This window comes from Elephas maximus, chromosome 8 (genome assembly GCF_024166365.1).
Source record: "Elephas maximus indicus isolate mEleMax1 chromosome 8, mEleMax1 primary haplotype, whole genome shotgun sequence".
Taxonomy (NCBI): domain Eukaryota; kingdom Metazoa; phylum Chordata; class Mammalia; order Proboscidea; family Elephantidae; genus Elephas; species Elephas maximus.
The window spans coordinates 102,104,994-102,122,977 of record NC_064826.1 but is presented as its reverse complement, the minus strand read 5'-3'; the positions used below and the strand labels follow the sequence as shown (position 1 = coordinate 102,122,977).

Here is a 17,984-nt window from a genome sequence, read left to right as displayed (position 1 = left end):
CCTCCGAATTCTAACATCTGGTTTTCAACAAAACTCTAAACACAAACTAAGATAATAAAAAACCTAGTCTCATGTGGTATTTGCATATTAAGTCTCTTTTGTAATATGTCACATTAAGAGTGATAGCCTACCAAATTACCTCATGGGATCAAACAGTCAAAAATCGCTTTAAAACAAAGAAAAGAATGTAAGGTGGCAGGGAAACTAGATTAATGGAAATGAAACAATTAGAATGGAAATAATGAGAATAATAACACATTGTGAAGAATATAACCAATATCACTGACGATTTCTACAGAAACTGTTGAATGGGAACCTAAACTGCTATGTAAACCTTCACCAAAAACAAAATAAAGTATTATTTAAAAAATGAGTGATACTCTACCATATACGTTGACTCTAATGGCAAGCAGAAAAAAAATGGTAAACTACTACACAGGTAAAAGTACTTCACATATTCTCTCACTTTAAGCCTCACAACAATAACTCGAAAAGTATTACCTCCTTCTAACATGTAAGATGCAAGAGACATTGATTTGCCCATGATTATTCAGCTACTAAATGGCTAGAGTAAAACTACCTCGCAGCCTGGTTGTTCTATCCTTCTTTCCACCAAGAAGAAACAGAAGTGAATTATTATATTAGCTTCCTTGGAAAAAGCTCGTAACCACATAGCCATATGACAACTACCTTGTGGTTTACATGCCCTAAATGGTGACAATGCTCAAATGATGCTATGCCACTTCCACCCCTCACCACCCACATCCTCTCTATGTCTCTTCATAGTTGGACACAGTATTCTCAATGTCAGAGAATCTCTTCCTTCCTTCCTTACTTCCCCCTTATCTCCATTTCTAACCTACGCCACTGCTTCTGCTATTTGCATCTCTCTCATTGCCTGCTGCTGAGTCACTCTTCGGTCTTCCTTTCCCTGATGCTTCCCTCCTACCTAGTTAGGTTTGACCCCAATCAGTGAGCTCACTTTTTTTCCTTCTGGTGGTTAACCAATCAACCACAGCTAGTCAGATGTGACTGTACTTTTTGATCTTCTTGACTTTTACTATTAAGAATACAGGCTGCTGTTCAGCTTTCAGAAAAGACTTTTCCTTTTTTTTTTTAAACTTCTGCATCAGCACCATTTCTGATGTCTGATCATATAATGCTATTCCACTATAGGACTGAAACTAAAATACTCCTTTCTTCCAACATTCTATCTTCTCTGCCTAATTATAAACAATTACTCTGCTAATAATCTATTTCTAACTTCACAACCAATATACCACCAAGCCACAATAATAACAGTCAACTTTACTGTGTCTTACTGTGTGCAACATTCTAGGTTAAGTGCTTCACACATATTATCTCATTAAACATAACAAACCAATGAGTTTGCTATTACCACCCCATTTTGCAGATGTACACAATGATGGAAGCAAGGATTCAAACTCACGCTTTTAGACATTATGCATATTGCCCAGTGCAATTACCTTGTAAAATGTGCACAAGAAGAACTCATTTCTTGTTTGGGTATTTAGAAAACATTAACTAGGAAAAGGCACCCCACTAGGGAAAGGTATCCCTTTCCATTGCCACCCACTTCTTCCCTTACTTTCTCATTGATTCCTTTTCCCTTAACTCTGGGACGATCCTTTTGCCGTAGATCATCCACTGGTGAACACCTACACCTACACATTTATGTTCACTGAACTCTACATATCAACACATGGTGTTAACTACATTTCTTTGTGACTCAAAGATGGAAGTCATTTTTAAGATTAATTTTTTTCCTTTAAAAGCTTTATTTGACATGAATTTAAAGCATCTTCTTATATCCTTTACTGAGTGTGCAAAATTCATAATCATAAAAGGTTTGTTATTCTGGGCCAAACTCCACTCTGTTTTATAAATATTTTCTTCTCAATTCAACTCAACAAACATTTATTGAACACTCACAGAAGAAACACATGGACAGCAAGAAAAGCAGATGGCTGGGTAGTCTTTAATTCACTCAGAAGATGAGCATTCTTACTACATAAAAAATATATTTAAAATTAACTTAAACAGTAGTATCCTAATACAAAAATGGGCAAAGAAGATTAATAGGTTATTCATGGATAAAGAAATGCAAATGGCCTCTAAGTGCAAGAAACTGCTTAATTTTATTAGTAATTTAGAAGAAGAGGACACCATTTTTTGCCAACCAAAATGCCAAAGATTAAATAAAACCACCATTAATGCTAGTGAAAAGCACCATAATCACTGCAATTTTGGCTCTAATGATCTTTCCTAGTCTCATCTTGTACAACCTCTCCAATACTTACCCTCTCAATTTAGTTATTTTCATCAGAACACTATCAAATTTACTTTTGTTGTTTATGCTTTTGGTGTAATACCTAAGAAAGCTTTGCCTAATCCAAGGTCCTGAAGATTTACTCCTATATTTTCTTCTAAGAGTTTTATAATTTTAGCTCTTATATTTAAGTCAATACTTTGAGTTAATTTTTATACATAATATGAGGAAGGGATCCAAGTTCATCCTTTTGCATATGGATATTCAGTTGTCCCAACACTATTTAGTGAAAATACTATTCTTTCCCTAACAGAATTCTCTTGGCGTGTTTGTTGAAAACCAGCTGATGGTTTATCTGAAGGGTTTATTTCTAAAATTTCAATTCTAGCCAACTCTTCCGACACGGATTAGACTGGACTATAAGACAGAAAGTGATACCAGTGAGGAGTGAGTTTCTTGGCTCAAGTAGACACATAAGACTATCTGGGCAACTCCTGTCTGGAGGCGAGATAAGGCAGAGGGGGACAGGAGCTGGTTGAATGGACACAGGGAATAGAAGGTGGACAGCAGCTAGGAACACATAGCAAGGTGGGTGTAGGTTTTTGTATGAGAGGCTGACTTGATTTGTAAACTTTCATTTTAAGGCACAATTAAAAAAAACTCAATTCCAATCTTTTGATCTATATGTCTTTATTTATCCCAGGCAATGGTGTTTCAGTGGTAGCATTTTCGCTTTCCAGGTAGGAGACCTGGGTTCGATTTCCACCTGATAAACCTCATGCATAGCCACCATCCATCAGTGGAGGCTTGCGTGTTGCTATGATGCTGAACAGGTTTCAGCAGAGCTTCTACACTAGACAGATAGGAATAAAGGTCTGGTGAACTACTTTTGAAAATAAACCCATAAAAACCCTATGGATCATAGTGATTGTTTGGGCAAACACAAGTACCTTGAATTTCCATATGAATTTTAGGATCAGCTTGTCGATTTTTGTAAAAACAGCGGCTGAGATTTTCATCGGGACGGCACTGAATCTGTAGATCTATTTGTGTAGTACTGCCATCTCAACAATACCAAGTATTTTTATCTATGAAGTGTCTTTCCATTTAATTATGTCTTCTTTAATTTTTTTCAGTCACGTTTTGTAGGCTTTCAAAGTACAAGCCTTATACATCTTTTATTAAATTTATTCCTAGGTATTTTATTCTTTTTAAGGATATAGTAAATGTTTTCTTAATTTCATTGTTCATGGCTAGTGTACAGAACTACAATTGATTTTTTTATATTGATCTTCTACCCTGCCTCCATGCTGAACTCATTTTTTAGTGGATTCACACATACACATATATCATATATACTAACTAGAAATAGTTTTACTTCTTACTGCCTCTTTTTAACTGCTTTTTGTTTCTTTTTCTTGCCTAATTGCTGACTAGGGTTTGAATAGAAGTGATGAAGTTAAAGAGAAGTGGTGAAGCAGTCACCCTAGTCTTCTCCTGATCATAGGGGAAAAGCAGTCAGTCTTTCACTATCAGATACGATGCTAGCTGTGGGTTTCCCATAAATGCCTTTTATCATGTTAAGGAAGTTAACTTATATTCCCCGTTTGCTGAGTATGCTACACAAATGTGAGACTATAAATTGGCACAACTTTTCTGTAAAACAACTTAGCAATATGTGTCATGAAATTTCAGAGTTCAAATCCTTTGCCCCTGTGAATTTCCACAAATCTATTTTAGGTAATAATCAGAGGTGTAAAAAAAAAAGTTTTAGGTGAAACGACTTTCAGAATGTGAAGGAAATCTGGGTCCAATGTCTGTGGACCCACTGACTTCTAGAATTGATGGAGTATCTACTAATTATACGAGACATTTATCCCTCACTACTTCATTTCTAAGCAAAACTGCAATTCAGGGTTGATTAGGAGGGCTTTTCCTAACAGATAAAGTCTCTTCTTTGGTTAAAGTTATATGAATAGCTGCAGGCGTCTGCTAGAATCTCTAAGTGTAAAAATTCAATATAGAAAACAGTAGTGAAGTATCTAAAAGAACCTAAATATGAAACCATGTAAGAATAAAACACGGTACACGCAAGTGACATATTTTCCTATTTATAAAGCATGTTATTAAAGATGGTCTTAATTAAAAAGGAGAACCCCAGTGTGGGAACGAATAATCACATGTATGTGGGAAAATGGAGACTAGATAAAAGAAAAAATGATAGCGATAATATCTTGGTTATTTTATTTTCTTTATTATACTTTACTCTTCTAGTGTACAATAACATGTTACTTTTATAATCAAGTAAAGAACACCTGTACATTAACATATTCCTCTCTCCTCCCCTGCCATAACCACCCCATCAAAGGTATTAACACCACATAGTGATAATATTAAAACAAAAAGAGGATATAGGATCTCAAAACTAGAAATCCCTAACTGGTACCTTAATTGGAAATTTCACATAAAATTCTAGATACATATAAAATGTACAACTCAGACTGTTTTTAAAAAGTTTTATGTTTTAACCTAAGTGCCCATCAACAGATGAATGGATAAGCAAACTATGGTACATAAACACAATGGAATACTACACAATAAAGAACATTGATGAATCTGCAAAACATCTCAAAATATGGATGAATCTGGAGAGCACTATGCTGAGTGAAATAAGTCAATCACAAAAGGAGAAATATCATCTGAAATCACTATTATAAAAACTCATGAAAAGGTTTACACAGGGAAAGAAACAATCTTTGACGGTTACTAGGGAGGGAAGGGATGGGGAGGGAAAACACTAACTAGACTACAGGTAAGTAGTAACTTTGGTGAAGGGAAGACAATACACAATACTGGGGAAGTCAGCACAACCTGACCCAGGCAAATTCATGGAAGCTTCATACCAAAACCAAACCAAACTCAATGCCGTCGAGTCGATTCCGACTCATAGCTACCCTATATGACAGAGTAGAACTGCCCCACACAGTTTCCAAAGAGCACCTGGCGGAAGGTTCATAGACACATTCAAACCCCCTGAGGGATCAAATTACTGGGCTGAGGCCTGGAGATCATGCTCTCAGGGGACATCTAGCTCAACTAGCATAACACAGTTTATTAAGAAAATGTTCTACATCCACTTTGCTGAGTAGCGCGCCTGGGGTCTTAAAAGCTTGTAAGCGGCCATCTAAGATACTCTACTGGTCCCACCCTGTCTGGAGCAAGAGAGGATCAAAAAAACCAAAGACACAAGGGAAATATTAGTCCAAAGGACTAATGGCCCACAACTACCACCGCCTCCACCAGACTGAGGCCGGCTCAACTAGATGGTGCCTGGCTACCACCGATGACTGCTCTGACAGGGATCACAATAGAGGTTCCCCAGCAGAGCTGGAGAAAAATGTAGAACAAAATTCTAACTCACAAAAAAAGACCAGACTTAACAGTCTGAGAGAGACTGGAGAAACCCTGAGAGTATGGCCTCCGGGCACCCTTTTAACTCAGTAATGAAGTCACTCCTGAGGTTTACCCTTCAGCCAAAGATCAGACAGGCCCATAAAACAAAATAAGACTAAATGGGCACATGAGCCCAGTGGCAAGAATGAGAAGGCAAGAGGGGACAAGAAAGCTGGTTAACAGGGAACCCAAAGCTGAGAAGGGGTGAACACTGACATGTCGTGGGTTTGGCAACCAATGTCACAAAACAGTATGTGTTTAAATTGTTTAATGAAAAACTCATTTGCTCTGTAAACCTTCACCTCAAGTACTATAAAATGTTTTATGTTTTATACAAGGACCCAGGCTTCACACTACACACAAGAACAAATTCAAAATGGATTAAGGGCCTACATGTACAAACTAAAACCATAAAATTCTTAGAAAAGCAGGGGCAATGCTGTCAAACCCAACTTTTAATAATGAATTATCTAATAACAAAAGTGCAAACAGCAAAAGATAAAACAAATACACAGGAACTCATACAAATTAAAAGCTTGTTCACCAAAGACTTTATCAATGAAGTGAAAAGACAATCTACCAAGTGGGAAAATACCTTTGGAAATTATATATCTGATAAGAATCTTAACTAAAATATATAAAAACTTCAAAAACTTATTAACAAAAAGACAAATATACCGGTCACAAAACAGGCAAAGACCTTTCACCAAAGAGGACATTCAAATAGCCACCAGACACATGAAAAGATGCACAGCATCATTTGCATCAGAGAGATGCAAATCAAAGCCACAATGGGATAATCATTTTACTCCCACTAGGACAGCTAACAAACGATGTAGGGAAATTGGAACCCTTACCCGCTGATGGTAGGAATGTAAAATGGTAAAGTAGTTGTGGAAAACAGTATGGCAGTTCCTCAAAAAACTAAAAATAAAAACTATCATAAACCAACCAAAAAACCAAACCCATTGCTGTCGAGTTGATTCCGATTCCAGCCCTAGGTATACACTTGAAAGCAGAGACTCAAAAATAGACTTGTACACCAATATTCACTGCAGCACTATTCACAACAGCCAAAAGGTGGAAACAACCTCAATTCGCATCAACAGATGAATGGATAAACAAAACGTGGCACATACATACAATGGAATACCACTCAGCTAGTAGGAGAAATTAGGTCTTGGTAAGTGCTACAGTATGGATGGGGCTTGAAGACATTATGCTGAGCAAAATAAGCCAATCACAAAAGGACAAATATTGTATGACCTCACACATATATAAAAAGACAAGAAAATGTAAATTTAGAAACACCAAAGTTTATTAGTGGGTATCAGGGGCAGGAAGAAGGGGGGAAAGCGGGCTTAATGGTGATGGGAAAATCGCAGTGATTAAGGGTAGGGTTGCACAGCCCATTATTTTTAATTGCTGTCAATAAGTTGTACATCTGTAAAAAGCTGAACTGGCAAAAGTTACGTTATAGATTTATTTCCAACAATGACCAAAAAAAAAAAAAAAGAACACAATATCTACTGAGGCTGCTTACGTACAACCAAACACTTCATGGAATTTGGTTCCTTGGTTTGGAGGTTTAGGGTCATAATTTCATGGAGCATCCCAATTAATAACACGTTATTAGTGTTATTGTTGAACACTAATAACGTGTTTAGTGCTTCTATTCTATCTCCTGGTTCACTGCGTAGTGCGTGGGGTCTTAAAAGCCTGCAACCAGCTATCCAAGGCACAACAATTGGTCTGTATTTACCTGGAGCAACAGAGGAAAAAGGAGTGTCAGGTAGAGGATAAGGAATGTGTAGCTAACTGCCTCCATGAACAACTGCTTCATTCACCCATAAAACCAGGACTGGATGGTGCCCAGTTACCATTCCTGAACATTTTGATCAAAGATTTCAAAGGAGAATCCTGATCAAATGGGGGAAATGCAGTACAAATTTTCAAATTCTCATGGACTCCAGACTTTCTGGAGCCATGGAGCACGGATAAACCCCTGAAACTACTGCTCTGAGATAATCTTTATACTTTAAACCAAAAATATCCCCTGAAGTCTTCTCAAAACCGAACAGTAGTTTAGCTTAACTAGTAAAAAATGGTCTGCCTTTAAGCATTGTGCATATGAGATCATCTATATGGGATCAAACTGACAACAGCAGTTCAAAAGATTAAATAGGAGCCTTAGCGGGCAGTAACTTTATGTTAGTGAAGGAGGAACTACTCAGAAAAGGAGGGTGAGAATGGCTGCACAATCATGTAACCAATGTCACTAAATTTTACATGTAGGATCTGTTGAATTGGTGTATGTTTTGCTGTGTATATTCTCAGTAACAATAAATAAAATTTATGAAAATTTTTAAGTTTTATATGATAGAATAACACAATATAGGCAGCTCTAGTTTAAAAAACTGTTTAAACTTACAAATGATTTTCAACCCTGACTCAACATGCTATTGGAGGAGGTTCCACTGACATAGAAAAACTTCATTTTACTAAAATAACTTCAGAATTAATTTCTTTCTTAAAGAAAAAAAAAGCGGGGGGAGACCTATCTTATAGTTGCTAGAAGCAGAGCCTTTTCCAAAGCACTCTTCTTTTTTGGTAGGTTTCTCAGCCTTCATTGCTTCAATTTTTTCACTTCTTTTGAAACTTAACACCTACAGTTGAAATTCCAACAACTCAGATTCACTGAGTTAACAATAAGGAAAAATTTCTAGGCTGAAATAAGTTTCTCATTCCTATGTTAGTCTGATTTAGGTCTACCAGTGCTGACCCTTCTGATTCTCAGAAACTCTGTTTTTCTTTTGCACTCTTTCTCCAATCAGGCATCTCCCCTTACTCACTCACTCACTGGATTAAGAACCACATGTTACTTCTTTCTATAACCCTACAGTCTACACCAGCACTTTTCAACAGAATTTGCTCAGATGACAGAAACGTTACGTAGCTGCACTACCCAAAATGGTAGCCACTAGCTACATGTAGCTACCAAACCCATTGCCATCGAGTCAATTTTGACTCAAGCAACCCTAAGGACAGAGCTGAACTGCCATAGGGTTTCCATGGAGCGGCTGGTGGATTTGAACTGCCAATATTTTGGTCAGCAGCTGAACTCTTAACCACTGCATCACCAGCGCTCCACATGTTGCTACAGAGCACTTGAAATACAACTAATGCAACTTAGAAATCGCACTTTTTAATTAAATTTAAATAGCCACAGGTGGCTAACGTCCTCTGTATTGTCATCCTAGGTCTAGAACCTGGCAAACCAAACCCAAACCCACTGCCACTGAGTCGATTTCAACTCATAGCGACCCTATAGGGTTTTCCAAGGCTGTAAATCTCTGCGGAGGCAGACTGACGCATCTTTCTCCCGTGGAGCCATTGGTGGTTTTGAACCATCAACCTTTCACTTATCAGTCGATCGCTTTAATGACTGTGCCACCAGGGCTGGCACAATAAACATTTGTGGAATAAAGAAATGTACAAATCAATCAATGTTGCCCTCTTCCCAAACCTTACAGGAAAGCAACAGGTCTATAATGTGAGATTCAGAGTTTAAATGTTTAAAAATATGAGATAGGGTAGGTAACTTTAGGGGCTATGCCAATCTCTCACTTCCTTTCATTGCCTCCTAAGTCAAGTTATGAAGTTATGAGTTAAAATGCCCTCTTCCCACCTCTGCATTTTATTCGTTCATTTAGTTACTTGTATTTAATGATAATCTACTGTGTGCTGCATATTTTGAATAAGAAGTAGAATAAAACTCAGTCCCTGCCCTCAGGTACTTCTGTGTGAATAGGGCACGAAAGCATAAAGGCAATCTGAAACAGAAAATACTATTACAGAACTATATATAGCATGCAATGCAAGTACCGGGGGGCACCTAATACTACACATGGGAGTCAAGGACCGTAGAGGAAGTGGCATCTGAGGACTTCTTCCCTATAACAAAGAATACTTTTTCAGAAGCATTTACTACAAAATATTCTTTTGATTTTTATGGAAATCTTCAATTAAAAGAGTGCTCAAATTCCTTCATACAAACACTAATATTGAAAGCATTACAGCTAAATTACTTTGTATAGAGTAATTACAATACTGGCTTTTAGTTGGCCAGGATACCATGCTAATTTTAAGTACCAAAATGCTATTTTGGTGGATTGATACTCTTGTTTCAATGGGTTTTTCTTTTTAATCAGACATTGAAATATTTACATCTTGAGACTGAAATCAATGACTGAAGTTTTTATTATGTACTGTGTATAATTATAGAATTTAAGAAAAAAAACTTCTCTACCCAGAGAATTATAAGCTGCATTAAAAATTTTAATTGAATATCATTGCATTTATTCAGAAAGCATCTTTCTTTCTATAAATTCATAATCCTCAGCTGGAGGAAGAAAACAAAGTAAAGCTTCTGTTGCAAAACAATTCAAACTCCAAACTTTTTGAACAATAAAATATGAACAAGACCGTACCTAAGTTAATACAAGTAACTGCATCCTACCCTCCTTCCATACATGAAGAACTAAAGATAGAAACAGGAAATGCATTTTTGAAACAAAAATTCCAACTTGCCATCCATAAAAAAGATTTGAGAAAGGCAAAAAAGTTCAAGATTCCCTTAAAATTATTAAAAGGAGATGGGACTGCCTGAAGATGAAGTAGAGTCAGAAGAAATATTTAGAATTAGCTTATCTCCAGAACATTCCCCCAAGTAGTTCAGAAAAAGCTTCTTCAGCATCTGTGAATTTTTGCACAAAAATACACTCATGATTTGGTGATACTACTTAAGTCTCTGTTTAAGGACAACAATTTTTTAAAGACTTTTAAAAGGCTCTTTCAATTTCTCATGATTAATTTTTCTTTATTTTTTAAGTAGGAGTAGTATTTTAAAATTACTTTTATGATGTTTATCTTATATAGCTAATGGCTTGTGTCACAATGCTAAAGATATTTTTATGTTTATAAGTTCACATTTTTACTTGATGTTTTCTATTATTTATAATTTCTTATTTAAATTGTTTTAAGTACTTATTTTACCTTTTTTATGTTTATGCATTCTAATATACTTGTAGTAGACTAATCCACAACACTAAGTCAAAGTACCAGTAATGTCTCTCTGCCCCGGCATGGCAATCACTATATATTTAGTATAATATCACACAACTAGCGTGCTCAGGATTAGGACCCGGGACTCCAAACCTAGCTCCCTTTTCATCAAATCATGCTACCTCATCATGGTTCCCATCAATATTATAAGATTCATAAAAAAGGATTATGCTTTACTTTTATACCCCCTCACATTCCCTAATACATTTAACTAATATTTTGTACATAAATGTAACATCTAACATAGTAAAATACTTCCTTACTGGCCATGACTCATATAATTACAAACTGGATTATGGTGGGGAAAAAGAAGGTGAAGGTGTAAATATATGAAAATCTATGATTTGTAAAATACAGTACTAGGCCTATAGAGGAAAAAAAAAAACAAAGCCTTTAGAGAATTTATAATCTGATAAAGAAAATAAATTTTAAGCATAAAATAATACAAGAAAAATTATGTATACTTCATACGTTCAGAGGTGGTAGTCTTTTTATAACAAAAGTGTTAAAGTAGAAATAGAATCATAATAACTGGAACTCATTTATTCATTCAACAATTATTCGCTCAGTACCTTCTATGATCCAGCCACTGAGCTAGGTATGGAGGGTATAACAATGACTATAACAGGTATGGTTCCCATCCTCATGGGGAGAAACAAATAAACAAGACAATGAAATTATCCTTTCTTATTGGGAAAGATTATAAACAAAGACTAGAGTTTTAAAATTGTGTGTCTATTTATATGTGGAAAAAAGTGGAATGCTGGCTCAAAGTCTCACTAATAAATGGAAGCAATATCAGGCTAAGACCTAGAGGTTGAAAAGTCATACAAACAGGACAGCACGCAGGTGAACGTGCGGGGTTTAAAGCTCAGGGAAGTAGCATGTATGAAGCCTTTGGGCAGAAGGAGGTCTCTGGCATATGTGAGGACCCAAAAAGCCAATGTAACTGAAGCTTGACAAACAAGGAGAAGAATAGCATAGTTAAAGAAGTAGGCAGGGAGCAGATCACAGGGTTCAAGGAGGCAGGAGGTCCAGGGTATGCTGAGGAAAAGCAAATATGCCAGTCTGGCTGGAGTACTGGGTTAACACACACACAAAAAAAATATTTGCACACCACCTTCACCTATAAGGTCTTAATTTAATCCTTCCAACACAATAAAAGAGATAATGTTTCCCTTCTATGGATAAAGAGATAAGATTCAGAAGGGCTAAAGGTCTTGCTAATACAGTCAAAGGCTAATAAACTAAGTCTCAAATCCAGACATTCTAAATCAAGTCAAACCCATACCCTTTCTAATAAACAACTAATCAACAGATAAGGTTAAAAGGCAAAGTAAGATTCTTAAATGTCAGGCTAAGGAATATGGGCTTTGCAGCACAAAACTGATGAACATGACATTAATTAAAAGATTATTTTGGTTATTTCTATATTATATATGAAATACTTTCAAACAGAAGCTCCTTTATTCAAAATAATTACCATATGTTACATCAATTTCAAACTATATTCCCCAGAAAAGCAGTAATGAGAGAAAGAGAGAGAGATGAGCAGAAAACAAATACAAATGAGGTGGGGACAGCTGTGGGGAAAAAAGGCTACGTACTACCTTCGATGAGGACATACTTATTCAATCTGTTCCATATTAGATTTAGTCTGAAAAAAGAATTCTGCTATTTGAAAACCACAGATTATAAAGTAAGTCAACTCTGGTTTGGAAATCTTACTCTAAAGATCTAAAACATACTGGCAAGAGAACTTTCTTACAGTCATTTATGCCCTATGATATACCCTATGAAAGCTAGTTTTATAAGCAGGCTAATTTCTTTGCAGCTTTCTGTTAAAAACCAACTATATATTGTAAGTATATAAGCATGTAAGTATAGTTTTTTAGAGGTAATTTCAAGCAGCATTTTCAAAGAAAACTTTTAGAAATAATATATATGCCTACCATAAAATTTCCTTGAACATTAAGGCATTATAACATAAAAATATGGAATAAAAATACTCTACTATCAACCATTTTTCAATCACTAAAAAATGAAGAGTAAAATTATACATTACATAACAGAGAACCCCTGAGGCAGCAGGAGAGCAGTGGGATGTAGACCTCAAATTCTGATAAAAAGACCAGACTTAACGGTCTGGCTGAGACTAGAAGGACCCCGGAGGTCATGGTCTCCAGACCTTCTGTTACCCCAAGAGAGCAACCATTCCCAAAGTTAACTCTCCAGACAGGGACTGGACTGGACAATGGTACAGAAAATGATAATGGTGAAGAATGAACTTCTTGGATCAAGTAGACACATGAGACTATGTTGCAATCTCCTGTCTGGAGGGGAGATGAGAGGGCTGAGTGGATCAGAAGCTGGCCAAATGGACTCGAAAAGAGAGAGTGGAGGGAAGGAGTGTGCTATCTCATTAGGGGGAGAGCAACTAGGAGTATACAGCAAGGTGTATGTAAATTTTTGTCTGAAAGACTGACTTATTTGTAAACTTTCACCTAAAAGCACAAAAAAAAAAAAAAAAATTATACACTGATGCCCAAAAGAACAAACAGTACTGCTTAATACTTTATGTATAATTATGGTAGGTATGCTGACCAGACTCAAAAACCACTATTAAATAGAATGATTCTTCAATTGTATTAAATTTGAAAATGCAGACTTTTAACATTAGGGCAACAGAATTTTATGTAACTGATAATTTCACATGGTCAGTACCTATAGCAAAATATACAGGTGAGCAACATTATCAATACAGAGAATTGGTTATTTCAATATGTTAACATACCTTTGTCTTTCTTAAAATCCAAAGCATCTTCTTTATCTGTCACTATTTCCTTCATATTGATAATACTCTGATGGGTAAGCTGCCGAAGAATTTTAATTTCTCGAATTGCTGTAATCGGAAAGCCTTCCTTTTCATTATCTAGACGTACTTTTTTTAAGGCTACCATTTCTCCTATTAGAACATTAAATAAAACCAAGTTACCACCAAACTGAATGACTTTTTTCTTAATTTAAATTTATCTTATAATTTATGCTCCTACCTCTTCATATTACAACCCATAAAATATATTTTAATTTTCAACATACCAAATGATGATATTTAAGGTTCGAGAAATTAAGTGTTTGGTTAAAGTATGATGCATTAATCCAAATCACAGAACACTAAAAAAAACCTGTACTTATCGTTGTCGAGTCGATTCCGACTCATAGCAACCCTACAGGGCAGAGTAGAACTGCCCTACAGGGTTTCCAAGGAGTGGCTGATAGATTCAAACTGCTGACCTTTTGTTTAGCAGCAGAACTCTTACCCAGTATTATGTAACTGTTAAAAAGAATAAGGTCGGTCATATGCACTGTTACTTCATCCTCTCCAAGATAGATCAAGTGAGAACAGATACTGAATAGTGAGTATATTACATTGCCACTTGTTTGTTTTTTTTTTTTAAACAGGGAAGTGTAAATATACTCATGTATAAAATTTCTCTGAACAGATGAGAAGATACTGTACATTGTGCAAACAAGAAAATAAGCTCTGACATATTAACTTGCCCAAAGCTGCCCAGTTACCTAGTAGTCAAACTGGGATTCAAAACCTGGTTTAGCTGTCTCAAAAGAATGTGCTCTTCCCACTGTGCTGAACTGCCCCATAATTTAGCTATGAGTGATAAACCACACACAAAAATAAAACTCTGTTATAAGAAAAAATTCACTTTAATAAAGATTTCTTCATTCCACTTCTTTGAAGAAAAAAGGAATTCTGTACTTGCAAATTTTCCAACAGATGGAAGTTTATCCTTTTAATCATTAAAATATATTTTACCCATTTTTTATGGAAGTCTTCCTAGAATATAGTATGATTCTTTAATTATTAAAGTTTTAAAAGTTAAAATTTAATCTCTTTTTGATAATACAAAATCATCATCATAAGTATCAATGCTCTATGCTGTAATTTTCTTCAGGAGTTTCTAAGCAGAAGGGCACCTTTCCTCTCCTCTACTAAGTGGCTTCAAATAACCTGTGCTATTTTAATCTATTGGTTTATTTCAACAAGAAATTATGAGTAAAGATTAATGACTGGCTCTATGCAATACCTAGTGAAGTACATAGCTTCTGCACACAGTCTAGGACACAAATTACTTCTTCCTCTGATGCCTGGCCTTTTAAACTTTCTTCCAGGTTCCTGATTATGTTCTGAAAGATTTAGCTGCAAAACCTGGCCTCCAAGTAAAAGGTGATTTTTACAGGAAAAAAAATTTTTAGGCAAACTGAAAGTGTTATGAAGGTCTAAAAAAAATTTTTACTAAGAGTAATTATCTGGTCAAGACACATTCTTCTCATGATGACTAGCAATGTAAGAATTATTCACAATAAAGCAAAAAAAAAATCTAAATTCTACCATACAGCAAGCACATCACAAATTCTAAAGAATCACTTCTAAATGTTTCTGTAAATATACCCACTTAAACGTTTTAAACGTACTCTTTATTTTATGTAAGCAGATATACAAGATAAATAACAGCATGACGGAACTCATAATTTAACTTTTGTTTTTCGAAAATTCTTAAAGCTACACTTTAGATGAGAAACACAAATTAAATACATTCCACAGGTTCAAAGACCCGCAGTACTTGGCATTCTTACCAGTGTCTTTATCCCTGGCCTTGTAAACTTGTCCATAGGTACCTTCTCCAATAATTCCGATGATATCAAATTTATCCACACAGCGTTTTCCCCAGTCAATGTCTTTTTCTTTGATTTCACCATAGCGAGGCCCACATATTCTATCAAATATAGTTCTGAAGTTTTTATATACAATCAAGCAAATTAAATAAACTATTTCATAACTCATTACCCACCCTCCTCCCAATCTTATATCCTTTATTTTTCCCCTCACCCTTGTATATTCATGATCATCTATCCAAGACAAGTAACAGTGATTTGGTATTATATCATGAAAGTCATGGTATCATTTCTCCAGGCTGACTCTTGTGTTCTGTAGACTAGAGCTTAAACTGGGAAAGAGAATTAGTACAGCTTATATGAAGCAACACTAACAGCAAGAGACAAAGTTCTCTAACCAACCTCCAGAAAGTTTTATTATTGATTCACTGACTGTATCATATATGTATACAAGTACATCTACATGTATGTGAATATGTATATACAGATATATATAAATACACACACATACATGCCTATAAAAAAACAGGAGTTTGATAGTGAACATTAACAAAACATAACTATAAAACTTATTGGCAAATTTAGACTTATGGCCGGATGTTGTAATTTTAAAAATGGGAATAACAGGAAGTAGTTTTTCAGCCTAAGAAAGCACAAAAGTTATTAATATAATTTACTCTTAGGAATCCACACTTAAGCATATATATACGCATACATACATATATATGTAAACCTATAAATGCAAAGATATATAAATGACAAAAAGTATATTCTTCATAAAGGCATGTTTTAATATTCTGATAGTTCATAACAATTCAAGTAAAAAAAATGAAGTGAAATTACCCGAGAGATTATTTTTAAAAATTTTCTAGCTTTCTACTCCATACTAGAATATGACTTCATATTTACACCAGGCTCTACTGAACAGCAATTCTAAAACCAGATTTAACTCAAAGTCTAATTCATACTTTCCCTCAGTTAAACAGAAGTAAAACAAGAAATCAATGCCCTCCCCTCCTTAACTGACAAACAGATGTTAGAGAAAAGCATTACCTCTAGTTGCTTACTTGAGGCTAATTTAGGATATAGATTTCAAACCTTCTTCTACTCCACTTCTTGCAAAATGAAGAATGCATTGAATTATGGGGGAAAATAGAGCTAAAAGCAAAGGAAAACACAGCAGCTTGCCCATTATTAATTTTGTATGGGCTCAATGAAAGCTGACTTCCACCTCATTTAATATCAGTGTTTCCGTATTATTTAAACATTGTAATTATAGAAATTGTCTTTAACATATAAATATCCCAAGAAATTAGTAACATTACAAACTGTGAGAGAAAGTTAAATTTGGTTTTTATTAAATATTGTGAATAGGTACGCAAGCGATTATGAATTTTTTAAAACGCTGTAAGAATTTATTCATACGTTTAAGTTGAAAGAATGAATACACTTTATTATTTTAAATCTTAATTTGTGTTTTCTAATTTTATGATTATCCAGAATCATTTCTGGTAAATTTAAGAGCAGGTAGAAAGCAAGCACATACTTAGGCCTCCTTTTACTATGTAACTGTGTTGCTGCTTTCTTCTCCTCTGGACTCTTTGATAGATCATCTCCTCCTGGTAGCTCAGGGGGCAGTGGTAAATCAGCAAGCAAACATCGTAGTTTCTTTTCTACCTCTTTTTTAACTGCTTTTACTGAAATATTTCCTCGTAGGCTAAAAAAGGAGTAAAACAAAACACAAAAATTTGTTTAGTTGAGAAATACAAATGTGGCATGTCTTACATTTAAGTGGCATGTAACAGTGAATTTTCTGGAGTGTTTCACATTGTAAAACACTAATCTAAGTTTCTTTATATTCCAGCTAAGGTAATGCAATATATTCAACTGCAAAAAACATAATTCAGGGATAAAAATGATACAAAGTTATGTTAAAACTAAGAAAAATCTGAACCAAGTATGGACTTTAGCTAACAATAATGTATCAACACTGGTTTATTAACTGTAACAAAAGCACCACACCAATGCAAAATGCTAATAATAGGGAAACTGGGTGCAGAATGTATGGGGACTCTGTATCTTTGTAATTTCTCTGGAAACCTAAAACTGCTCTAAAAAAAGGTCACTTTTTAAAATGATACAGAATTACACAAAACTGAAAATTAAAACTGGAAGACAACTGCTCATGCCTTGCAGGAAAATTTGTTAGTTTTGTAATACCATTTGGTTTGATTTCGATAGACAGACAAAAGTTGTTTTGTTCTAACAAAGAAATAAAACCACACGCTATTATTTATTTTGCCCGTTTAAATAACCACAAATAACAAGTAATTCACCCTCACCCTTTTCCAGGGTTAATTAAATTTTCTGAATTGAACAATGATTCTTTTAAAATTTTTACAAGGCTCGAGCGTACTATAAGGAG

General features: G+C 35.1%; 1 protein-coding gene across 4 annotated transcripts in view; it reads right to left on the bottom strand.

The window, feature by feature from the left end:
• Window positions 1-17,984, bottom strand: part of CDK13 (cyclin dependent kinase 13) — a 152,760-nt gene that overhangs the window by 75,788 nt on the left and 58,988 nt on the right. For all 4 annotated transcript variants that reach the window (XM_049894762.1, XM_049894763.1, XM_049894764.1 and 1 more), the window contains exons 3-5: window positions 17,106-17,276; window positions 15,521-15,660; window positions 13,662-13,832 (exon numbers count right to left, since the gene is read on the bottom strand). In XM_049894762.1, the coding sequence (XP_049750719.1) occupies window positions 13,662-13,832; window positions 15,521-15,660; window positions 17,106-17,276 (482 nt within the window). The remainder of the gene's footprint in view (window positions 1-13,661; window positions 13,833-15,520; window positions 15,661-17,105; window positions 17,277-17,984) is intronic.